Source organism: Sciurus carolinensis, chromosome 16 (genome assembly GCF_902686445.1).
Source record: "Sciurus carolinensis chromosome 16, mSciCar1.2, whole genome shotgun sequence".
Classification (NCBI taxonomy): Eukaryota; Metazoa; Chordata; class Mammalia; order Rodentia; family Sciuridae; genus Sciurus; species Sciurus carolinensis.
This window is the reverse complement of record NC_062228.1, coordinates 13,344,308-13,370,213: the sequence shown is the minus strand read 5'-3', so window position 1 is coordinate 13,370,213 and position 25,906 is coordinate 13,344,308. Positions and strand designations below refer to the sequence as shown.

At 44.2% G+C, this 25,906-nt stretch overlaps 2 protein-coding genes across 12 annotated transcripts in view; one reads left to right on the top strand and one right to left on the bottom strand.

Annotated features, from left to right (window-relative positions):
* The window catches only part of Znf821 (zinc finger protein 821), an 18,759-nt gene extending 5,541 nt beyond the window's left edge, over positions 1-13,218 (top strand). For 4 of the 7 annotated variants that reach the window (XM_047528011.1, XM_047528010.1, XM_047528008.1 and 1 more), the window contains 5 exons: positions 5,894-6,019; positions 8,456-8,601; positions 9,616-9,720; positions 11,384-11,550; positions 12,258-13,218. In XM_047528011.1, coding sequence (XP_047383967.1) covers positions 5,894-6,019; positions 8,456-8,601; positions 9,616-9,720; positions 11,384-11,550; positions 12,258-12,912 — 1,199 coding nt within the window. In that variant the 3' untranslated portion in view covers positions 12,913-13,218. The remainder of the gene's footprint in view (positions 1-5,893; positions 6,020-8,455; positions 8,602-9,615; positions 9,721-11,383; positions 11,551-12,257) is intronic. The other 3 variants (XM_047528014.1, XM_047528013.1, XM_047528015.1) reach the window with 2 other exon arrangements.
* Atxn1l (ataxin 1 like) lies at positions 9,311-25,906 on the bottom strand. 5 transcript variants are annotated; one of them, XM_047528007.1, is made up of 4 exons: positions 25,780-25,906; positions 23,796-23,857; positions 20,877-22,595; positions 9,311-9,866 (listed from the first exon to the last, which is right to left on the bottom strand). In XM_047528007.1, exons 3-4 carry the CDS (start codon positions 22,476-22,478, stop codon positions 9,708-9,710), a joined length of 1,761 nt encoding a protein of 586 aa, XP_047383963.1. In that variant the 5' UTR covers positions 22,479-22,595; positions 23,796-23,857; positions 25,780-25,906; the 3' UTR covers positions 9,311-9,707. The 5 variants fall into 5 exon arrangements, with proteins under 5 accessions (XP_047383963.1, XP_047383960.1, XP_047383961.1 ...); XM_047528004.1 differs by lacking the exon at positions 9,311-9,866 and adding an exon at positions 11,751-12,173 and having other exon boundaries at positions 20,369-22,595; XM_047528005.1 differs by lacking the exon at positions 9,311-9,866 and having other exon boundaries at positions 19,997-22,598.

The following is a 25,906-nucleotide window of genomic DNA, read 5'->3' as shown; positions in this document are numbered from 1 at the left end:
CAATGAGCTATATCCCCAGTCCTTTTTATTTTGAGACAGGGTAACATGAAGTTGCCCATGCTGACCTCAAATTTGTGATCCTCCTGCTTCAGCCTCCTGAGTAGCTGGAATTACAGACATGTGCCACTATGCCCAGCCTAAACCTGAAAGACTTCTTAGATTTGAGGAAAAGTAGCTGGTGGGATGATTGCAGGATTAAAGACCAGGGGAGCTATCAAAGGCTTTTGTGACCTATGCCTGTATTCATATAGTATATATCCATCAGTTGCATCTCTTTCCACTACAGTTAATTAAAACTGAGATGAGCTGGTGCTTTTATTGGAGTTGAAAAACAGATTGTCCAACAAGCCAGGGAGGATGGGAAAATATCACACATCCATAGGTGCAGAAACACAGCTACCAGAGTCAAGCAAGTGAACATTGTACTGTTTGTGGAGTGGGTGGGACTTTGCAGGCTCTTCAGGGGTAACCATTAAGAGAGCCTTTACTGTGGGCTGTGAACACAAACATTCAACTAAAGAGCAAGCCCCCAGGAAGGGACTGTTCTCAGTGATGCATTTAGGGAGCTGGGAAGGCTTTTCAGGTGATTGACTAAGCTTGACCAAAGAAGACAGGAAACTGAGATTTGCTGGTTTCCAAAGAATTAAGGGACCAAAGCTGATCCTAACCTTTTCAACTGATCACCATCTCATTGCCCATAACAATAATGGCAAACAGAAATAGGAAATTTTAGTTTACTGATGACTTGAGTCTCCTATCACCTTATGAAATGAAACCAATCATTTTTATTGAACTTAATGCTGCTTGTCTATTTAAAGTAAATGGAATGGACTCAAGGTCTGGGAGACAGGGAAGTCTGCAGAAGCTTTGCTTAAATGTCAAAACCAATCAGCACTTGAGCAGAGTAATAGCTGAGCTTCATTACATCTGCCTTCTGGGAAGAAGATTATGTGGCATGAAGCTAAAACATGCCTAAAAGGATATATTAAGAATCCCACTGCCATAGCCCTGCAGTGTTTGTCAGATCCGCTTTAGAAGCCAATGGGCAGGCTGCTTTGGCACTCCCTTGGTTTTCCTCAGGACTGTTTTTATATCTAAATTACTGGCATGATCCTTTTCCATAAACATCCAGACAGACTTGTGTTTAGCCTACTTGCTTCATTAATAGACTCAAGGCAGAGCTTTTGGAATAAAAGCCCAGAATTGTTAGTTATGGAGGAACTGCTACTGGCTTAAAAGTTTAGATCTTCTCCCCTATTCCCTTCCCCATCTCACCTCCTGAGAACAAATTTCTGTCCACTGTTTCTAGAGAGGTTGAAAATATAGTTCCTTAACACTCACATTTAGTGGGTTTGATCCGAGCAAACCACTAAGTAAAGGAAATTTTCTTTTTAAGAGACTTTTGCTTTCAGATTATAAGATAAACGAGAGACTAGAAACCTTTAACTTCAACTAAAAGCTTTTCACAGAGAAGGAGGAATAAAAGCCTTTAAAGTCTTTTCTCTTCTAAAAGGCATAGCTTGTTTTGTCTTTCTTCATTCTGTAAGCATTCTTGTGTGGTAATGGCTGTGTTCCCAACATGTGATAGCACCTGGGTTATAGAGACTGTCTGTTAGAAATGGACTCCTAGAATTAGCCCCTTTTTTCTGAACCTGATATCTGCTCTCTTAGAGAATATGTCTTAGCTGCTTTTAATTTCAGTCAGCCTGAAATTCCATTTTTAAAAATTATACCAAGGACCCAAGAAAGAGAATTATAAAATCTTTCCCTTTCTAATGATTTTCATCTCAGTCTTCTTGACTGTTCTCCAAAGTGATTTGCATGGCTTCATTCTTATCTGGTCTTAAGAACCTTAGCCAAATCCAAAACAAACAGTATTTTGATTTCATACCAAAGGAAAAGGGAGATTTTTATTTGCTTTTTATTGTAGAACCCAAATATTAACAGACAAATAAATACTCATATTTAATAAGATGGTTGCTCTACATGGAACTCTAGGTGGAACTAGAGGATTTTTTTTTAACTTACTCTAATAGTCTCAAGAAAGAAATAATAATTCTATATTATAAAAACAGACAACTCTAACACTTTTTAATCACTAGTATCTCTATGGGTCACATTGTACTTGAATTAACGTGACATAGTTTTAGCAAATCTCACGATCTTCTTAAGCAAGAATAATACTAGGCAATCAGAGTCAGTGTTTAGGTAAAAGCTACCAGAAGATCATCCATTTATTTTTTCCAATGCTGTCTGTTTTGAAAAGTTTTTTTAAATAGTTTACTTTATGGTGGTGTTTAAAATAGGAATAGTCTTGAGGAATAGCATTAACCTTAACTTTTTTCCCAAGTCAGTAATAGAATTTTAAAAGAGTAGTTTTTCTTTCCAAATTGCCAACAAAGAAGGACAGAATTGATTTATCTCAATTATCTTAGGTGAGATTGCCAGCAGGAGTCTTAGATGGGGAAATTTTACTGAACAGACTCCTCTCTGCTCTGTAAAGGTGAAAATATTTAGACAGCATCAGTAGGCAGAAATAAATTTTGAGTTCATGTTGATAAAGAGAAACTGAATTCATGACTCTTTCTGAAAAGTATACATCCTTTTAGATATTTTTCTCCTATGAAAGGGAGAAAATGTACTGTTCACTCTTAGCTTTTTTTTTTTTTTTTTTCCCTTCAGTACTGGGAATTGAACCCAGGGCCTTACACATGCTAGGCAAGTGCTGTACCACTAAACCACCTCCCCAGGTCTTTTAAATTTTATTTTGAGATAAAAGTAGCCCAAGCTGGCCTTGAACTTGTGATCCTCCCTGCTCAACCTCCAGAGTAGCTGGGAATAACAGGAATGGCCACCATGTGCAGCCATTCTTAGCATGTCTTAGCATGTTATAAACTTTCTGATTTCTGGCTAGGTTTCTGTTTTGGGGGGCGGGGGTATTGGGGATTGAACTCAGGGACACTGAACCACTGAGCCATATCCGCAGCCCTATTTTATATTTTCTTTAGACACAGGGTCTCACTCAGTTGCTTAGCGCCTCACTTTTTTTCCTAAGGCTGGCTTTGAACTCGCAATCTTCCTGCCTCAGCCTCCAAGCTGCTGGGATTACAGGCATGTGCCACCGCTTCTGGTCTCTCTGTAGAGGCCAGAAGTGTCACTAATGTGAATGGTTTGCCCTTGATAATTACTTGCTTATACATAACTTATTCCATAGTACCATATCTGGCCATGGTCCCTAGATCCAAAAGCATGCCAGAATTCAGTAACTGCCAGTTGGCCAAGGTCTTATGGTTTCAGTAGAACTAACATGGAGAAATTAAATATTTTACTTTTGTAGAGGGAAGAAGAAATACTGTTAACACAAACTTCACTTTGTCTTTCTCTAGCAGTGACTTATATCCAGTGTGTCACCTTGGATATGGTGAAATTGAACTTAAATCAACTTATTTTTCCCTTATTTGAGCACTGTGCAGCTACAAGTACACTTTAACACTATCCACCTCCATTCCCACCCACAGATGAGTCATAATTGCCATAATGTCGGTTACTCTAATCCAGGCATGGTAAGTCAACATGGTGTCAGAACCATCATTTTTCCTTTCTCATATGCTAGCCCTGAGAACATTATTTTGATGTTTGAGTTGTATGTATCAGTTTCTCAGACGAAGATAACATCAACACTAAGATCAGAGCCACATACAAACAAGTGTTTGTTTTAAGCAAAGTTACTTTGATGGACCTTCTAACCTTGAACTTATTATCTCTACTAGACAGCATTTTAATAATATGGACATGGGGCTGGGGATATAGCTCAGTTGGTAGAGTGCTTGCCTCACATGCACAAGGCCCTGGGTTCAATCCCCAGCACCACAAAAATAAAATAAAATAAAAATATGGACATTATACATGAATGGTATGAATCTACATCATGTACAACCATAGAAATGAAATGATGTACCCCATTTGTGTACAATGAATCAAAATGCAGTCTAAAAAATTAAAACATAAATAAATAATTTTAAAAAATATTAAAAAATGGGATAAAAAAAATATGGACATTAGCCTGGCACGGTGGGGCTTGCCTGTAATCCCACGGGCTGGGGGAGCTGATGCAGGAGAATGGCAAGTCCAAGGCCAGCCTCAGGAAAAGTGGGACGCTCTCTCTAAATAAAATACAAAATAGGGCTGGGGTTGTTGCTCAGCGGTTTCATGCCCCTGAGTTCAATTCCCGGTACCAAAAAAAAAAATTATATGTGGATATATATATATATTTATGAATATTAGGGGATAGGGCATAGCTCTTTCGTGGAGCATGTGCCTAACATGAGATGAGCAAGGCCCTGGGTTCACTCCACAAAAAAAAAAAAGGACATTAGAGTGGAACAGAGAAGGCTTTTTCCTGACTATCGCTGTCTTACTCCCTACCCTTTGCTTCATGCTGAGGAGAATATTGAACCTAGGGCCTTGCACTATGCTAGGCACAGATTTGGGTTTGAGTACTTGATTCCACCATAGACCTTAGTTTTCTCCTTAGTAATATATAGGTAGTAGTTATGGATGGGATGTGGCTCAGCGATAAAGCACCCCTGGCTTTAATCCCTAGTACCAAAAATAAATACACACACACACACACACACATAAATGCCTACCACACAGCCTGTAACATAGAGCTTAGAACTAACAAATGTCAAATAGTCACTATAATTGATGTTCAGTCCTTATTCTTACTCAAGAATATTTGCTGAATGAATGATAAAGTACATCACATGAAGCCCCCTCCACATCAATTTTTTCACCACCCAAGAACTAGTAGCACACATCAACTTACGAGTTTGCCCTCCCACATCATTGTATCGTCTCAGAGCCAACCCTATTTATTTTTCTTTCCCTCTTCAGTAAGAAAGAGCCTGGTCTATTGTCACATGTTTCATTAGAGCTTTCTATTATTCCCTCTTGCTGGCCGAGGAGTAGATAGTAATTTTCATCTGAGAAAACAGAAACCTAGGGAAACCCAATGCTCTTTTCTTCTTATGCCTGGTCTCCTGGAAATCAAAGAACACTGAAATGTTAATTAACTCTTAAGTAACTACATGGATCCCAGGCAGAGTACATCAGAAGGAAATTCAAAATCAATAATAGATTCATGGATTAGGGTACTGCATACTTCAAAAAAAAAATTAAAAAAGCCAGCCACATTGGCCCAAGAAGAGTAGATAAATATTATTTGTCATAAATTAGTTGATGTGTTTCAGGAAGTTTTTCTTCAGCAGAAATTAGTTCATATGTTATTCTCCTTCTTGTCCATTATTCAGTCCGTTGATTTCTTCATGGCAAGTCTGATAAGTATTAGAAAGAAAGTTAAGAAAGAACTTACAGAATATGTGTTAGAAGGACAGTGGCTTAAAGATGCGATTAGAGAAATTTATTGAGAAGGATTATTTGAAACACTTGATTGTAGTCCAAGGTAGACACTGAGTCAGGACTATAATGCAAGTAATTTAAGTTCTAGAGATTTTACCCAGATTTACTGCCTGTTTTCATTCCATCATTTTGCCTCTTTTGCTTCTATCTCCCCAGTCTGATAGAAGGTTGTAAATAGAGTTGAGATTCTTCAGTTAAATTTATAAAATAGCAATTGATCACCTTTCGAAGAGTTAAGAATAGGAGAATTTAAGAAAAGCAAGCGATGCTTTCTAGAGCATCTGGCTTACTGCCCAGGAAGAACAGCTGTGCCCAGAAGCTGTTGCAGGCAGCAAGCTGACTTGGAGATGAATGACCCCACCACAGGGTACCTGCCTGTCTCCTATCTTTGAATGGTCTGACCTTCCAACCAGCTTGCCTGGGGATGTGCTGCCCAGCTGGTGGCCTGACTATTTTTCCTTGTGACCACCAGGGGATCAAGTATTTGCTGGGCTAGAAGAGCAAGCCCGCCAGGCGATGATGAAAACTGATTTTCCTGGAGACCTTGGCAGTCAGCGACAAGCTATCCAACAACTAAGAGATCAGGACTCCAGTAGCAGTGAGTTCTGCACCTTCTGGTAATGACTCAGGGCAATGGGAGAAGAATTATCAGAGTGTGTGTGCTCTGGGGATTATGCATGGGGGTTGGGAGGAAGATATAAAGAAGAGATCCTCAAGTGGATCCTCAGTGTCCTAAAAGGGTTCTAAGATGTATGAGCATATGTTTATTCAGAGAGAGAGGACAGATTTGGCATTATATTTATTTTAACTCTTGGACTACAGTACTTGGCACAGGCCATACACAGATAGTTTTGTGATGGTTGTGATAGAGACATAGGAATAATTAGTAAAGTAGTCCCTAGGTTAGGTCAAATAAAAAGAAAAAAAATCCCTGTCTCCTAAGATCTATTTATTTGTAATAAAACATAAGGGTGGCATTGATGAATTTTGCTTGAGATTCCAGTTTTAACATTATATAAGGTTTGCTTATTGATGAGATTATGTGGCACATAAAATGCTGAAGTTCAGATCTTCCTATACCAAAGCCCGAGGTAGATCTCTATGGTTAGGAGATGGGAAAGATAGGTTATCACCAGTTGCGCCTCAGGGATTGTCTGTTCATGGCCTGTCTGAACAGACACATTTTGAGATGTGTTATTTCCTAGAAAGATTTCCACACTGTCCTGATATCATCTACTTGATATTGGTCATTATTAGTATCAATTCAGAGTGACATTTCTGACTTATCTCCAATTTGAGGCTGGGAGAGAACAAAGAGGGAGAGAGTTCAGCAACTTGTAGGAACTATAGTTTTCCCCAAACTAATCATTAAGCAGCAATAACCACAGAAAACAATTTGGCAATTAATCACTTATGTATAGAAAAATGAGCCCCCAAATTTTTAGAAAACCTATGGGACCCACCAGTTTCCTAAGTAACAGGTAAGAATAACAGCAACCACCAAAGTCTGATAGGTCTCCACTGTGGAAAACTTGCACCATCCCTCTTGGCAACACACCTTTCCTTTTTCTTCCTTTCTCTTTTTTTTTTTCTTTTTTTCATCTTTCTGATAGACCTATTCAGATAATTGATAATTACAAAAATGTATTTGATACGACATTGCCTTAGACTAAGCCTACAAGTATTCCAAGTAGGAAGCTGGTGAGAAAATATGGTATGATTTAAACTGTGCCTTTCCAGGGTCAGATCCAGTCCACCAACTGACTGGGGTCTCCAATATGACATATGCAAGTACTAGCAGATGATTTGGTTAATTCTTCTCATGAAGAAAGGAAATGGAACTGGCATTGCCCAGACACTGGTGGATTTAGAAATTATATAAGGGATAATAGAAGACAAGCAGTACTGTTAGCAAGGGAATTTGAGTCTCACTGCAGATGCAGAGAGCCTAGTGTATTTCTCTGTCCTCACATCAGGCCCAGGAGTCTGGGATTTGTGGGGTTGGTTGACGGCTTCTCTAGGTTTGGCTTCTTCTTTGTGATCTTCAAGGCACTACCACCTTTTTTCCTTTTGGAAAAAATTCCATTTGTTATTTTTTGTTTTGTTTTTATCATCTTTTTTCTATTATATAAGTATTAGAGAAAGAAATCAGCTCATATAAACCTTGCAGATTCCATAGCCACATACTGCCTCCAAAACTGAAATAGGCTCAATTCTCACTCAAGTCACAAGAAATGGTATTTTATTGTAAAGAAAGGTATATTCCTTCCACTAAATGTATTTAGCTATCCATCAGAGAATCCAAAAAAACACAACAGAAACAATATTATCCAGCTTAGAATGCTGTGTTACTAGTGAAGTAAGAATATAGTGAGTGAGGCAGAACTGCCTGAGGTTGGTTGTTGTTTCGATTTTTCCACTGTAATGAACAGCTCTTTCCCTACAAAGTGACATCATTTTTAACTAATTTGCTATGGCCTATGTACTGATCTGAGAGAAGAAAAACTTGCTGGTGTTTCTGTAAGTGTGCCTTGGGGTTTGTTGGGAAAGAACAGATGAGTGGGGCTCACAGTGGAATAGTCAATGACACCATGGAGAAATTGTACAGAGGTTTATGGATAAAAGTAAGTAATAAAATCAGTGAGAAGTGTTGGTAAGTCAGAGGTGATGTGTTGTGGGAATGAGCTCAGTGTGAGGTGGTTGGGGAGATGTGAATTGAAGTGTCAGATATTTGAGAACCATGCATAAGAAGCATTATTTTTATGATAATGCAGAGGGACCAGTGACCATTTTCTAATACAGTTTCACCTCAGGTTTTCTCTTTGGTGTGTATGTGGCATAATAAATAACAGTGATAGCTGCTTTCCACTTAATGATTTTTGTATGCAACAAACTTTATTTGTACTGATAACAAACTCTACTACCAAAGATCTGAAAATGTTTTCCATTATATTTATAAACTCTAGGTGAACAGCAGCTCAGGATGTATTTCTGCAAAAAAAATCAGAACAAGTGACCAGTTTATGTGTTCCAGGTGACAGTGAGGGTGATGAAGAGGAGACCACACAAGATGAAGTCTCTTCCCATACATCAGAGGAAGATGGCGGGGTGGTCAAAGTGGAAAAAGAGTTAGAAAATGCAGAGCAGCCTGTTGATGGGAAAGCCGTAGTAGAGCATGAGGCAAGTGACAAACGGCTCTTGAGTTCAGGAGAGCCCTACCCCTCTACTATGCCCTGATGCTTTTCACCCACTTCACAGTCTGGCCTCTTCCAGTCTCCTGGGCCTTCATATGCCTCTTCCCTCATGGCATGGGAGCCCACACCTCCTACACAGTCCTCATCGCACCGACTTTCTTTTTCTACCCCCACATCCCTACGCCCACATATAGCTCTCTTTTTAGACATTTGCAAAATGAAAAACTTACTTTCGGAGGTGTACTCTACTTGCAAATTTAAGTCAAATTTGTGAGGCATCACCTTCTCACTAAATTGTTTCCTGAAGATTCCTGGAGGGAAGGTAATCTTTTCCCTGCAGAGTTTATCTTAGGGGGATAAAATAGATAAGCTTTCAGCCAGGTGCTGTTGTGCATGCCTGTAATCCCAGAGACTCAGGAGGCTGAGGCAAAAGAGCTTGTTTTCCCCTCCACCCCTTCCCCGCCCCCCCCCCCGCCCGCTGGGAATGTGGCTCAGTGGTTAAGCACCCCTGGGTTCAGTCCCCAGTACTAATAAATAAATAAAATAAATCAGCTCTCTCTGGGGCAATCCTAGCATTGTGACATTAAAAAAACTGCAAAAAATGAAGATGCAAACTTTTTTTTTTTTTTTTTTTTTGGTGGTACTAAGGATTGAACCGGGGGTGCTCTACTCCTTAGCTATGTCCCCAGCCCTTTTTGGTTTTTATTTGAGACAGGACCTCACTAAGTTGTGAAAGGCTTGCCTTGAACTTGCAATCCTCCTACCTTAGCCTCTCAAGTAGCTGGGATTACAGGCATATGCCACTGTCGCCGGCTCAATGCAGTCAAATTTAATTCCCCTTCAAACATTATTAATCTTTCCTTTGGTCCACACTGGGAACCTAAGGTTGACACATGATAGCAGATGGTGTTCCTTTTAATAGGATACCTGTTTTAAAGAAGTGGGGCAAGGAAGAGATCAGTGAAGAATCTTCAGGAGTTGCCTCTTTGTTGAATTGCAGGTCACAGAGAATTTGAATTCTGACCCCTTGCTTGAGCTCTGCCAGTGTCCTCTCTGCCAGCTAGACTGTGGGAGTCGGGAGCAGCTGATTGCTCACGTGTACCAGGTATGGCATGGGGAGCTGTGAGCTCTGGAACCTGAGCACTGGCAGCTTGACCATGACCCAGATCTTGCAGTAGACTTTGCCTCTGGTTCCTGAAGGCCTTCTGGGTTGTTGCTTCCATCAAGACTCCACTCCATTCCTCCGAATACCTTAGCAAATAAGTGCTAAATAAGTGTTGGGTAAATTAGTTCTTGATTCCTAGACAGACACACTGGGAGAATTAAGTATCAACATTTTTTCTAAATTATTTAGTGCATATATTCAATAGTGAAATAGAAGCTAACATCTACTAATTACGAGAACTTTTAAAGAAAAAAGGTAGCCAACATAAATGTTTCTGAAATACCAGTGAAAGTTAGTATAAACAAGGGAAGAGGAATAACAGACTTGTCTTTATACCCTAATCCAATTTCAGGGCTCCTGTGCCTTGTGATCTCTAATGACAAGCAGTCATTACACAGAGCAGCCTGGGTTGTACCATAAAGATAGTGGGTTTATGAAAAATATTTCTCCCAAAGACTGTCTTAAAAAGATTGAGGAGCCAGGTATGGTGGCACACACCTGTAACTGGGAGGCTGAAGCAGGAGGATCATAAGTTCAAGACCAGCCTGAGCAACTTAGCAAGACCCTTAGCAACTTAGTAAGATCCTGTCTCAAAATAAAAAATAAAAAGAACTGGGGAGGTAACAGTGGTGAAGTGCCCTTGGCTTCAATCGCCAGTACCAAAAACAATTTTTTAAAGATTGAGGAAAGGCAGGATACAAATACCTATTGATGCCAATATTCCCAGCCAGCTCCTAGTTTTGACCTTTGATCACTCTTTTAAAATGTACTTGTACCTGCACAGTGTGAGCCAGGGAGATAGAAATTATCCCAATTATGAATTCCTTTCAGTTCTGAAGAGGGCTCTGGAACTCTGTTCATCAAACTAGCCACATGTTTCAGAATGTGGTCAGAACTCAAGCTAATGTGTATAGCCTGCTGTATGTTTTTTCTTTAAATTCTTAGCATTGGTAAATGAATAGATATTAGAGACATTATTACAAAGCTGCTTGCTATTCATGATTTTTGTGTATACAACTGACTATAGTATATTACCATTGTGTGTTTCAAAAAAGGAAAAATTGGGGGGCTGGAGTTGTGGCTCAGTGGTAGAGCACTTGCCTAGCACATGTGAGGTACTGGGTTCAGTCCTCAGCACCACATAAAAATAAATAAGTAAAGGTGTTGTGTCCATCTATAACTAAAAAAAATTAATAAAAAAAGAAAAATTGTAATTTATACTTCCTTCCAGCTTTATTATACTTAATTGGCACAGATTTGTTATGTATGATTTAGAATATAAACTAATTGGGGCTGGAGATAAGCTCAGTTGGTAGAGTGTTTGGCTAGCATGCACAAGGCCCTGGGTTCAATCCCCAGCACCACCAAAAAAGAAAAGAAACTACTTGAGAAAAAAACCCAAAAACTCAAGTTAATTAATCTAAACAATGGTAGCCAGGCCCTTCTGAAGGCCCACTAACACAACGTGCTGTGACTTTTCCAGGAGCTAAGCTAGAATAGGAGCCAAGTCCCTTGTTTTGAAAGGGGATGTTTTCCAGAAGTTATGTGGGTATAGTTTCCTGGAGGTAGTGCATGATTGACAGATGAAGGCTCTGTTTTACAGCACACTGCAGCAGTGGTGAGCGCCAAGAGCTACATGTGTCCTGTCTGTGGACGGGCCCTTAGCTCCCCAGGGTCATTGGGTCGCCACCTCCTAATCCACTCGGAGGACCAACGGTCTAACTGTGCTGTGTGTGGAGCCCGTTTCACCAGCCATGCCACTTTTAACAGGTTAGCTGAGCACCTAACCATGTTGTGCTGGGAGCAAGTTACTGGGTATGGGTTCTACTTTCCCAAGTCAAAGCAAAGGTTAGAGATAGGTAATGCAAAATAACCTTAAAGGGAAATAAATTCCCATTCCCCCCCCCCCTTCTTGGTAACATTTTCAACTAGAAAGAGATATAGGGAAGTGCGAGAACATGATAACTCACAGAGAAAGGAGTTTCAGGATGCTGCAGGGATTCAGGTGTGAGGACATAGTCTCCACTGGGTCCTAGGAAGACTGGAACTCTGAACTCCCCATTTGCCTGGTATAGACAGAGGCTGCCTTTCTTGCAGGCAGTGCCAGGTGGGAGCTGGTGAGGCAGTGGAATGACTGTACCTGCCTAAAGGAAGCCTTTATCTCCAGGCCCCTTCATTCACACAGTAGGCTTGATCCTGCACAGCTCTTCCCAAACACCTGCATTCCAGCTCCACACAATAAGGGTTCCTTTATTTCTGGTGGGTTGCTGTGGCAGGTGGTTTAATCTCCAACTCCTGGTAAGCTTTAAGACTAGGGAGATACCTTAGCCCAAAGGGAAGTGGTCTCTTAAGCATTCAAACCAACCTCTAGAAGTGAACTCAGAGCAACTGTCCTGGAAAGAAAAGAATAAGACAGGGATAGATATTTGAGCCTTGCTAGAAAGAAACATTAACCATCCAAAATTTTTGCTTTCTAGCGAGAAACTTCCTGAAGTACTTAATATGGAATCCCTCCCCCCAGCCCACAGTGAGGGCCCCTCCAGTACTGAGGGGAAGGACATTGCCTTTAGTCCTCCAGTGTACCCTGCTGGAATTCTGCTTGTGTGTAACAACTGTGCTGCCTACCGGAAGCTACTGGAAGCCCAAACCCCCAGTGTACGGAAGTGGGCCTTACGGCGACAGAATGAACCTTTGGAAGTACGGCTGCAGCGGCTAGAACGAGAGCGCACAGCCAAAAAGAGTCGGCGTGACAATGAAACCCCGGAGGAGCGGGAGGTGAGGCGCATGAGGGACCGGGAAGCCAAGCGCCTACAGCGCATGCAGGAGACAGATGAGCAGCGGGCGCGTAGGCTGCAGCGAGATAGGGAGGCCATGAGGCTGAAGAGAGCCAATGAAACACCAGAAAAGCGGCAGGCCCGGCTCATCCGAGAGCGGGAAGCTAAGCGGCTGAAGAGGAGGCTGGAGAAAATGGACATGATGTTGCGAGCTCAGTTTGGCCAGGACCCTTCTGCCATGGCAGCCTTAGCAGCTGAAATGAACTTCTTCCAGCTACCTGTGAGTGGAGTGGAGTTGGACAGCCAGCTTCTGGGCAAGATGGCCTTTGAAGAGCAGAATAGCAGCTCTCTGCACTGAACCACACCCTCTTGCCTGCCCTCCCATCCACCGAAGCCCACAGGGGTCAGTGCTGCAGCTACCACAAGGCCAGCATTGCTTGCAGAGGCAGGCCCTGGTTTGTTGTAGGTGGGCCTGTGCACCCTTTGCATGTGGGAGAAGGATACTGGGATCAGGAGGGCCCCAGCTCACAGCAGCTCTAGACAAGGGAGCAGGCACTCCAGAGGACTCCCCAGGCCACCGCAGCAGGTTGGGCTTATGGACTTAGGGCCTCAGTGCAGCCCATGAAGTTGTGAGGGCAAATAAATTAATTTTATCTTTACTGGCCCTTTCCTGCTTTTGTCTGTTTCATTCTAGCCAGTGAAATGAGATGGGAGAGAGCTAGATGGGAGTTCTCAGGCTGTGACTTCTGGTGGCTTGCCAGCAGGGTGCTCTTCAACCTGGACTATCCAAGCAGAGGTCCCTGAGCCTTACAAGTTAATAAGTATGGCATTGAAAAAAGAACCACTGCTGCCTTTGGGAAAATTTAGTCCCACAGCCATAATGAAGATAACTACAGTCAAGGGCTATTTAAACTTAACTTGCCTTTCCAAACTCAGAAGTAGTAGAAGCCTTTCCTCACAATTGGTATTTTATAAAGACTATGCAGTACTTTTCCCAGTAAAATTCAGTTTTTTAGACACTTAAAGTTCTATATCAGACAGCTGTCATCTGCATCTAGGAATATATTCATGGTAGTGGCTACAACTTTAAGGTCCATAGCACCACAGAACTCATATTTGAGAGTAAAGGTAATCCATCTTTTTATTTCTCAAGGTAGGCATAAAATCCATTGGGAAAAAACAGAATTAAGATGATAGAAGAGTTCCAAGTCAACAGTGGCAAAGATTAGAGTAGAATAACTACTCTGGCAGTTTGTGTGACTGCCAAGCCATGGAGGTGACAAGTGTTGAGGTCATTTCTAAAGTTTCTATGATGGTACAGAACAGGCACAGAACTTTCCTTGGCCTGCACCAAAGGTTGTGTACAGTTTAGATAATTATAGATCTTGAGGTCCAGAAGGAAGTGCCCTAGTTAATTTGTAGCCAGAAAAATAACTATGCCAGGAATGTGGACCTCTTCCAATATCAAGACAGGGAAACTTAGACTCCTTTCTGACCTCCATTGGTCCAAGGCTAGTTAATAGTGTTAAATGACTGCCCACCAAACTAGGGTTGATTCATATCAGCATGAAATATTTGTCTTAAAAGTTACATTTAAAAGAAAGTAAGTACTTAATCCATCCAAATGTCTCTCTCACAGAGCTTCATGCCGAGGTTCTACTTGGGATGTCTCAAAATGGTTGAGCATTCACTGTGTGCCAAGGCTTACTTTGAGCACTTTACATGAATTATCTCATTTAATTTTGAAAACACTCAGTTATACAAACTCAGTAGTTGGATGCCTGGGTTCAGAACTGCTCTGTAAGGCTGGGAATGTAGCTCAGTGGTAGAGTGCTTGCCTAGCATGTGGGAGGTCCTGCGTTCAGTCCCCAGCACTGCAAAAAAAAAAAAAAAAAACTAAAAAAAAAATGTCAGCTGCTCTGATATTTACTAGCTGTGTAACTTTGAACAGTTAACCCCAATGTCTTGGTCTCCCCAGACAGAAAATGGAAATAATAGTTGTAAATGATTGTTAATATAAAATAGGATAGTTTGTGGCACACCATAAGTGTTCAATAAATAAATCTGAGGATTTTATCACTCACTGGTGGCAAGCTTTCTAAGTTAGAAGTAGCTAAGATGGCACTGACTTCCACAATTTCTGGTAGTACTCCTGAGTAAGGAAAAGAAGGGAAGGGAAGGCAAGCAGTGAGGATACCTACAGGTCCTTGTGATTGGTGCTGATGGTATCTAAGTCTATTGTAGATCTTCAGTCTCTGAAATTCACACCAAAAGACAGCAGACCATGCTTTAGGTAGCCTCTACCACCTGTACCAAGCTCACCCACAAGATAGGTACCATTTGTGTTCCATGTACTCCCACAAAGTGTTTCTACCCCTGCCCCACCCCCAATGGCCACCATCTAAGCTGGGACAGGAAGAAGGCGCAAACACCAAAAAGGAAAAGCTAGTAGTTTATATAGATAGATATATAGATATATAGATATTGATATATATTGTTTACATAGTCCACAAGTTAAATGCAGGTATCCATAAGAAGAGCATTAACAATAAAAATACAATCTGTGTGTAGCCAAGTACAGAGACTTAAAATGGTAAAACAGCAAAAAGGATCTCACAAAAGTACAAATATACAGTACAAATTGATTTATTTAAAACAGTTACAAAAAAGCACAACAAAATAGAGATTATCCTTAGAATTATTAATGCTTTGTTAAAGATCAGGTAGGATTAGAGGGTAAGAAATGGTATTGGGCGGGGGGAGCACCTGACTAGTTCTAAGGCTTTAGATACAATGCAGTTGATTACATATTAATTCAGCCATTACATACTGGGGATAGTAGTTGGGGGATCAGTAATTTATCTACAGGGAACTCCTACACGAATCAGATCCATCCAGACCTCCCCAGTGCCGTTCTTATCTATTCCTTAGGACCCTAAAGCCACCGGGATGACAAAATTCCCATCTCTTCTCCACCCCATTCCCTATCCATGTATTCTTCCCTCCCCTAAGGTGCTGTGCAAGCTGAGAGCAGTCTGCTCTCTGTAGCTGGAACATATACTGTTTTGGCTACAGGGATCCTGTGTGACGAGGAAGTTTGTAGGGGACAATCTTATTTTAATACTTAAAGTTAGCCATGAGTACAGTCAGTCTCTTCCCCAACACAATCTAGATTCTTTTGAATGCAAGTATGAAGCAAGTGAGGGATCAACCCTGCCTTCAGCAATACCAGCAGCTCACTAACCCTCACAGCTTGTAACTACATGCAAACTCCATTTTGGGGTGGGTTTAAAACCACTGTCATCAGCTCTCTCAAGAACCTAAGTCCCCATGACAGTCAAAGACAGAATAAATGCTTGCAAGTTTTACAACAGGTAAAGGCACATGGGCTGCTGCCACATACACTGCAGACAGGAACCCAATTTGGAGCCATCTTTACTGCTGAGTATTTGCAGTGGAATGGCTTTGGGATTACACAGACTTTGAATTTGCAATCTACCGGGGGAGGATCTAGGCTTAATAGAACTAATAAAGAAAACTTTAGTGTGAAAAGTGCATTTATTACTACTGTTCCTGCTGGGGAGGTTCAGCAGGGCAAACCGCACCACCTCTCCTCCTTCCGCCCCAGGCACTGTGCATAGTCTGCAGGTAAAGAGAATGCAGCTGACTCTAGCATCGAGGGCCAGGCTTCTGGTCCAAAGATGGATCCTAGAATTGAAAGAGCAACTGACAGCTGCAAAGATCCAGATGCTGATTTTATTATTGCATAATGTGGGAGACCTTTCCTACCCCAGGGAAGCTGGAGTGTAAAGGGTTCCCAGCAAAGGGCTAATAGGCTCCTGATCAACATCCAACCTAGTAGGGTTCAGCTCTTCAACTGTAGTGTACACTTTTTTCCGTCTGGAAAAGGATTGTAGCTTCAGTGTGGTTTAGGAAACTTAGCCCTAGGAGGTCAAGACATTTCCCTTAAACTTGGCCTCTGTCCTATTTACTTTGCTTCTAAGACTGTGGCCTAATCTCCCATGGCCAATTCAGTTAATCCGGTTATCTTTACTCCAATGGACCTGGGTCCTTTTCCAGTCACACCATGTCCATATTCAGCTCCAGTGTGATCACTCAACTCTTCAACATGCCTGCTTGTTGCAGGTTTAAATCATACTACTATCCTGTGCTTCCCCTAAATTGCCTCTGATGCCCACTGGTAGAAATAAAACTAAACCCCAAATGGAGGGGCTACTTCAGCCAAAGTTCCAACCCCTTCCCAGCCCCAGAATCCACATAACTGGAGCTAGATGAACCTTGCTGGGATGCTGGCACGGCCCCTAATGTGGTTCCCCTTCACTCAGTTTTCAAAACAGGATACAAGATACCACAAAGGAAAGAATTAATACGACAGAAAACATCCATTAACAGGACTGCTGTTTCTCCCTAAAGATAGGGAGATCTTGGAGCCAAAGGGCTCCTGACAGCACTAGAGCATATCCCTTTGGATTCACCAGCCTGCCAGCAGCATTTCATATGATCCCTATTCATCATGACTGTGCTATATAACACTGGCAAAACAAAGGTAAGAATGGAGAGGATGCCTGGATTTAATCTGTATGGCTGAAGACATGGAAGGACAGGGAGCTAGAGGGCAGCAGGCAGGAAAGTGAGCAGGCAGCAGCAGTGGCAAAGCAGTACATAGCAAAGCCCATGGTATTATGACCAACTGGGACCAAGAGGGCAGAAGGGTCAGTCTAGATCTGCTGGGGCCCCTCCCCTCAGGTACAAGTACTCAGTTTGAAACTCCTAGATCCTCTCCCCAAGGTATACTAATTCTGATAGGCCTGATGATCCAAGACTTAGATTATTACACTTTCTCAGGTTCCCGTTCTGCCAAACTGGTGTAGGTATTTCTGTACAGTGCCAGGGAGTTAACAGTCCTCCTTCCTATCCCTGAACTCTGGGAATGTCCTACCACTGACTAGGGACTGGCTGGCTTTTGTCAACTGCCCATTCCCAAAGAGTCAATAACTTCCCACTAAAATGCTTTAAAAACCATTCCCGTGTTTCTTGCAAATTTAGGCAATTCCTATAAGGAAGAACACACACCATAGAGTATTCTTATTTCTGGTGCCTAGAAAAGACTGAACCAGAGGGAAGATGCAAGGGGCAGTGCCACAGCTCTGACCAAAAGATTTAGAGCAGAACTTCTTTTCCTGGGGGACCATACTTTATGCAAGATACCTCTGCAGTGCAGCAAAATCAAGTATTAACATATTACACACATGGCACGATTACTAGGGGAGCTGCTGGTACTACTTCATAGCAAGAGACAGAACCACAGCAGAAGTCAGGGTCCAACATGCCAAGGTTCCAGAATTCAGTGGACATTACCAGGCTGGGAAGTCACAACTAGCCTGAGAGTGATTTGACTTAACTTCTTGGCCTGTATGTGGTTAGACCTAGATTTCCTCCTTAAAGGACAAAGCTCAGCTGGTACCCATGGTGGATGTTTCTTGAGCATCTGCTATGTGCATGTTACTCTATTCAGTTGATGAGCCTTCCTATGAGGAAGGATGTTTTTGAAAAACCCATGCATACAATAATCTCTAGGAATGAGTTGCTCATGAAACAGCCAGAGATGAGGCCTTCTCCTAAGGCTCTCATCTGACAGGATTCTTCAAGACTCAACCCCACAGGCCCCCACTGTAGGAAACAAGCCAGAAAAAGCAGCATTCAGAATGGGGGACAGAGAAGGGAAAGGACGTGATCTCAAATGCAGTACAAGGTTGGTGTCTGGTTCTGGTATGAACCAAAGTACTTGTGGTCAAGTCAGCAGCTTCCTTTGGATGGACCCCCAAAAGCTCACTGACCAGGTAACTGCTCCCAAGGAATGAAACAGTGGAGTATAGGGCTTGTAGTAAACAAGCCAGTCTCAGTCACTCTGTTCCCCCAGGAGAACAACCTTTAGCACCTGAACACTAAGAATGACTCCATTCTCAGAACTTTCCCCTCCCCTCCAGGAGGTAGGTAAGATTATTTATCCCCATTTGGCAGCTGGGGAGGAAGTGAAAGAACAAGAGGTCATAAGACTTGCCTAAAGCCTCTGACAGAACAGAGGGACTCCTGATGACAGGCCAGGCCTTGGCCAGTTCCAGGTACATGTATAAAGGAAATGCCAGGATCACACCCTGGGAGAACTCTAACCAGAGAGCTGGGTAGACAATACCCTGAGTTGCCTTCAAGAGTCTAAAGACCCCCAAAAAACAAACAAAAAGATCACTCACCCACCTGAAAGCTGGTAGGGGAGCCTAAATCCCATTACCCAGTGGAATCCCACAGTCCAAGCTGATGCTAAAAGTTGTAGGAAAAAAAAATATACATATGGGCTTAAGACATAGGGAAGCAAACTCGACTAAGACTGAAAATACTCTTTGCAGAGGAATACACCACCACCAGATGAAACATACTTCAGGTAATGAAGTGTTACCGAGACTACCCTAGACTCTTACAGCTGGCAGTGGGAGGCGATGGCTTGGAGATGAGCGAATGCTAGGAGAGGCAGTGGAAAAAGGAAGGAGGGGCCATGTAAAAACAGAATGGGAATTGCCCAGCCAGGCACCTTTGCCCTGGCCCAAGGCATGGTTCCTTCTTGTTTCTCGACCACACTGTCTGGCAGTGGGAGAGGAAGAGACATGATTTTGAGTTTTTAAAAACAAAGATTATAGCTGATGGGGAGACCAGAGACCCCCTACACACCAAAAACTATAGAGGTTTTGTCAGACTGGACAAAGCCAACTTTGCAGAAGAGGAAAGGCAATGCAGCTACAAATGAGATCCAGATCAAGACACCATGCAGAGGTTAGGGCAGCAGAAAGGTGGGGTCAGCGCAGGCACTTAGGCACAACATAGACAATAGAGGGGTGTGGGTGCCTGGGGAAAGGGTTCACTGGTTCTTCCCAAAGTTACCATTTACCAACTAGAGACTCAATGAAATCTCAAAGCAGGCCTGGCATATTGAATAAGGGGTGCTTTGTTAAGTCAGCTACCTTTCCAGAAGCCCTGCCTAGAGCTGTGTCATCTGGCTGTCAGGTCTTTCTCCTGAAGTCCCCAGGGTGGGTTGTAGCAAGACAGTACTTCACTCCAAACCCTGTAAGGTCCTCTCTCTCCTGGCCCTTAAGCTGCTAGAAGCCTTGTAGAAGGAATGCCGAGGAGAGATGGGAAAAGGGCTGAAGCAGAGGATCAAGCAGAGTCCTGAAGATGAGAGTGCTCCTCCCCCACAAACCCAGCCATAGACATCTGTAACAAAATCACCCTTTAAAGTGCACATCTCTCACAAGAAGGGTTCTGGGTGGGAACCCTCTTATTTCCAACCATGGGGCCTCCTGCCCTCCCACCAAAAAAAAAAAAAAAAAAAAAAAAAAAGAATAAAAAGAAAAAAAAAAAACTTCAGACAGTTTTACTGCTACTATAAGCTGTGGATCATCATTTTTGGCTCTTTCTTTGCTCCCTCCCTCTGCCACCTGCTCCCAAAGCCTGTACTTTCCCTTGCAGGAGCTAGGGGTGGGGAGAAAAGAACAGGGAGGCCCTGATTTTGGAATGTTTCTTATCCTGTGTGCACCCCCTTCCTTCCGTGCCCTAGGCCTGCTGCTCCCCATCACAGCACCCTCCGGGGCTGTCCTGAAAGAATGCCAAGGGGTAATGAGCAACAGATCCTGCCTTGGGAGGCTGCCTTCACACTTCCCCTTTTCCCCCAAAATCTCACTGCCAAGAGAGCCATTCCCTGCTCGGCGTGTGCAAATCCTCTGGCTGCTCATGGTGAGGCTCACCTCTGGGGTTCAAGTCCCAGTCCTGGTCTGGGAAAGAGGTTCATTTTCCCGCATTGGAACGCCCTTCGATGGACAGCTTTACCTCCTGTGGAATAAAAGAGGGACGGAGCAGAGCAGCCCGTGCCTCCTCCCCTTGCATGCTGTATCTTTGGAAGTTTGGGGCTGGCCAGCAGGCCTGAGCACCAGGCTCAGACTGGGAGGGCTCTACTGCACGGGAGCCCTCTCCTGGAGGCTGGCTCTTCCCCTCACTATCACATAGGTCTCTGGGTCCCAAGACTGTCCTCTCAGGCCTTTCTTGGGGTGGACCCAGCTGGCCTGGGGGAGCACAGCTGGCCTGAGAAACTGAGTTACTGTTCAAGCTCTGTAAACTGATAGAGATGCAGACATCTCCCACCTGTAGCCGATGACAGGGCAAAGAGAAGAGTTGTGCAGTCCGCCCAGGGCTGCAGGAGGACCAACCCTGGCCATACACAAAGAAGGGGTGTTCAGGGGGCACCTCGATGCTCACTTTGCTCTGCTGCTCGCCAACCACAAAATGTAGCATGACAAATCCAGGCCACTGGCTCTCCTGAATGTCCACGACCGTGCTAGAGTCAATCTTCAGTCCCCCGCTCACTTCGGCACTGCGCACAAAATCTTGGGTCTGGAGGTCCTCCACCCGCTTCAGCTCCCCTGTAGCCAGCTGGATGATGGCGCCTTTCATGAAATGGGAGGGCAAGTGGGAGGAGGTAACAGGGGGTGGCGTTGGCTCCTTGTTTGGGAAGGTGGCTCTGGCCTGCACGTCCAGGCTTGATGCCACCAGGATCTCCGAGCCCACAGGCAGCAGGCCTGGGTCAGTTCCAGTGGGCACCAGGTTGCCATTGGCTACAACCATTGCTTTGGGTAAAGGTCTATGTTTCACCGGTTCCTGATGGGACTGAGGGTAGAACCCACGGGACTGGTTTTTCTCTGCCAGCTCTGCAGGGTTCCTGGCTGACCCTCGTCCCTCACCCTGATGGTCGGGGGTATGATGGGACAGGTTGAGGGGGCTGGGTTCATCCTTCCTCTGAGCTGCCACCACATGATAGTCCTGAGAAGCTAAAGAGCCAACCACCCGCTGGACCTCAAGGTCCGTGTCTGGGGTCCCTCGGTGTGCCGGCACTGCCACCTCCACCCGTGGAGTCTGAGAACCTGAAAAAAACTGTCCATCCACCACACATTCTACCACTGGCACCAATCCTTGGCCTTCGCTCTTGCTGCTGGGAGAGTCAAGGGCTTCACTTTCTCGTCTTACTAAATTTCGCTCTCGCTGTCTCTGTCCTCCATTGGCAGCAGCTGCTTCCAGAGCAGACTGGCCCTCCTGAGGGGTAAGAACTGGGCTCGTGCCTGCTGGAGGATTTTCATGCAAGGTATAGCCAGCAGGTAGCCTAGACATCTGGTAATAAATGGGCATCCGTCCTGGAGCGAGGTCCAGTGGCTGAGTACTCGAGTGATGTGGCAACTGCCCAGACGGAGAGGTTGCAGAAGGGGCTTTGTTAAATGAGTGGGCTGGGGATGAAGCCTGGGGGGGAGGAGTGGCTTCTTCTGCCAGGAGTGAGGCATATGGCACGAAGTGTGGAAGGTGAGAGGTGGCGAGATTGGCCGAAGGAGAAAGGAGGGGACTTGGTAGGAAGTTAGGTGGCACAGCATAGGGAAGGCTATAAGGAGACCCGATAAACTGCAGTGAGGTGGACGGGAGCTGAGCATAGTGGATTGGGGGATAATGGATTCCTGGATGCTGAATCAGTGAAGACGCTACATTAAACGTGGGGGGCAAGGGGCTCATGTTCACCACGGATGGGAGGCCGGTTGGTGAGAAGGTGGCAGGTGGCACAGCCACCTTATACAGCATGCCATACTGGTCCACTGTCAGACCAGCAATGGCCTCAGCTCCATCACCCCCCAGGCTGACTCTGGCTCCAGCCTGGCTCTGCCCCGCCACCACAACCCCTCGGGACCATTCAGAGGCATCACTGGAGGGTGTGTGGTTTGTGGAGCAGCTGGTAGTTCTCCCCATATCCTCGCTGGTCACGGGGAGGTCTCGTTTCTTTGGTGGAAGGCATTCCTGACTCCTCTCATGAACAGGTTTCATATTGCTTTGTGGTGTTCCTGGAGTCTGGAAGGGGTTGGCTTGCTCCTTGGGGCATCAGAAGTGGCTTCTCTGTGGCTTCCCTGCACCCCTCTCTGCTGCTGGCTGGGGCGCCCACATCTGCTAGGGAACAAATCAGAAGCAAAGAAAAGTAACCTATAGAATCAGTTCAAGGTAAATAGCAAAAACTGTGTCCAAGGAAGAAGCTGTAACAAAGGGGACTGGTGGAAAAAAGAGGTATAAAAAAGGGACAGACAAGGAGGTTATCTCTCTACTCATCAGCCTAGGACAAAAAAGAAACAATCAGGGAAACCACAAAGCACAAAGAGCTACAAGGACTAGCATTCAATGATACATAAATAACCTGAGGGCTGGACAACCTCAGAGACCAATAGCTTCTGGATTAGTCCAGTCTCTCAAGAGAACCTTGACCCTTCTCAGCTTTCTCCTTAAAGGGGCTTTGAACACAAGTTCTGTGCAGCTGGCTCTTTTTCCTAAGTTTCTCCTTTTGCTACCAAAGACTAATGTGCCATCTTCTTTCCCTGAATATATGACCTCATCTTTGCTTCCTTTCCCCAGACTAATTTGGGTTATGATCTCACCTACCTACTCCCATCTCTTCCACTCCAAGCCTGGCTGAACTCCTGTTCTCCTTTGCCTCATCTCACAAGTGCCTCAATAAGGCCTGAGGTTTGCCTGTGTCTTTTTAAGATTTTTAAAAAATAAACTGTATTCCCTAAACATTTTAAGAAATACAGTACTTTCTTTGCTCCAAGAAACTACATTCTACCTTGGGCCCTGTGGGAAGAATTTCTATTAACTTGCTTTAGTACTTGTTTCTCCTACTCCTGGAAAAGTGACAAAACTTTTCTGACCTCACACAGACTTCCTATTCCACAGTCTGGCAAGACTTCTTTTCTTTTCATTGACCCCTTTAATGTACCACCTTCCTTCCCTTTCTTTTTTTGTATCTTTTGCCAGTGGCTCATTTTGTCATTGTAGATCTACTCGAGACACCACTTCACAAAATTCTGGTTCCATTCCTCTAAATATGTTTATTTATTTCTATCTTGGGCCTATTTGATTCCTAGGAAAGTTCGCTCTCCCCAGTTACCTTTCAGATTCTTTTGTCCACTGTCAAAAAAGCACCTTTCTGGTTTGAACACATCAATGCACCTGAACTTTGCCACCTATTTCTTCCAGTAAGGTTCCAGTTCTTTGGATCTGAAAAGAGCCTTCTGTATTATATTCTGTACTGTTTTTCACTGTTGCATCCCAGATGTTATTCTGCAGCAAGGGACTCCAAAATGGCTGTATTACCTGAGCTTCTGTTGGTGCTTCTGAGCGGCTGTATTAAGTGTCCTCCCGGCTGACTTGGAAGCCTAGAAGACAGAAATAGGTATGGAGTAAACAGAATCCTGACCTCTGATCTTACCCAGGGTCATCATGTAAGGTATTTCCAAACCAACGAAAAAACATTAAAGTCCACAGTGAGTCCTTGCCTCATCCTCTTCTCCAAAGGTAACAGCACATTTATCCAGATTGGTCAAGCAGTTGAAAAAAGAAAAAAATCATTCCTTAAGCTCTAATTCGTAAAAAGACATTACTGAAAGTTTCCATGTGCCAAATTTCACTCCTTTTACTTAACATCATATTCTTCATTCTCTGCCCTATTTTCCAAGTTAAATTTATTTCCAATCCATATTTCAGTCAAATGCACAAGAAAAAATGGAAGACTTAATACTTTTCCCATATGAGCAATGGGAAGCATGGAACTGCACCTTTATTCAGGGCCTATGAATGCACAGATGTGAAGGTTATTTAAATAAAAAAAGGTACCACTAGAGGAAAAAGAACAATTATTTATGTTTCTGGGGCAGAAAAAGAGGTCAAGGGGGAGTCACTCAAGGGGGAAGCCTTAACTGTTTTTCAGGGTTAAACAAAAATGGGCTCTTGTGAGTATGTGAGTGTGTGCGTGTGCGTGTGTGTGTAAAGTTTTCTTAGGGACAACTTTACACCAAGCTGAATCAGGTGTGATGGAAACTGAAAACATCACTTTGGTCCTCATGTAGCAAGAAAGGGGAAACAAAACTACCAGTAAACTATCAATATCTGGATCTATATTTGCCAGAAATGTCAAATGCTAAAGAATAGAGCCTTAACTTCTGAACACAGAGAGAGCAGTACTGATGAATACTCTAAGAAACTACTGACTGTCCTGTCCAAGTCCCACAGAACACTGCAAGCCTAACCCAAACTGAAGGCAACATTTATCTCTTAAGATCGGCATGATGCAGGAATACGCAAAAGGTAGAAAGATAGGAAAACAAGGTGGGAAAGCAAATTCCCAATCCCACAAATTACACAGTGGGCACAAGACATGCATCCCTTCTCCGAGGATATTTCGGTAACTGAACAGGCAGTTAGCCTTCTCCTTCGTTCCCAACAGAAATAGGGGTCGCATCTTCACTCCCAGAATGATCCTTGCTCTCTGTAATTAATACAGTGAAGAAAACCTGCCTCTAGTTCACTAAGGGGTTACCAAACACAAGCTAAAGAAAGGGCTGAAAGAGGAAAAAGTTCTGGGGGAAAAACAACATAAAGCCAAGCGTCTGCATCAGGTTCTCATATGGCAAAACCTATTTCAGAATCTGAAACCTCAGTCTCCGGAGGGGCTTAATGACACTTTCTCAAGGGGAAGACACAGCTTGTGACCCCAAATGAGCTAATGGGCAAGCGGAAACGTCCCGGAGAGTTTCCAAAAGAGCCCGGGATGAAGATCCTCATCACGCTTGGGTCGGAATCAAGAGCCTGGACTCTGCAGGAGACCCGAATTCGCTGAGGGCGAGAAGTGCGAGGAACAGAAAGGGAAAAGCTTGGGAGAGACTAGGGGTTATACTTTCCGTGATCCCGCAATCCTTTCTCCAACAGGATAGGGTCGGGAACGGGCAATTTGGCGTTTTAGAGAGTAGGGGGTCGGCCTTCAAGTCACGGGGCAGGAACGGGGCCCCACAGGCAACGCTTCCTTGTTTGGAGGCCCCTTCCCGATCCAGGACTCGGACACCCGGCCCGTGGAGACACAGCAACAGGGGCAGCAGGGACTGACGCCTCCTTCGGGGAGGGCAGGAGAGAAGCACACGGGAGTCTAGGCGCGGCCTCTTTTGCTCCCTCTGTCCGCGGTTTTCAGGCCCTGGCCCGGTGGGGCAACGGGCTCCTAGGGGCCACTTCCCCCGGAGCTCCGAACCCAGGCCTGTTTGGTCTCAGCCAGGCCGGCCAGGCGGCCACCACTCCTGGCGACACTCACCGGCCCATCTCACAGCGCTCCCCGGGCTCCTCCTGCTTGTCCCGGAGCCGCCGCAACCGCGGCCGCCGCCATCCCCGGCCCCGGAGCCGCCCCACACCCAGCACCCCCCAGCCGGGCGCCCGGAGAT

Excerpts from the sequence above, each read along its gene's own strand:
- Atxn1l (XM_047528004.1), bottom strand. The coding sequence starts at position 22,478 with ATGAAACCTGTTCATGAGAGGAGTCAGGAATGCCTTCCACCAAAGAAA.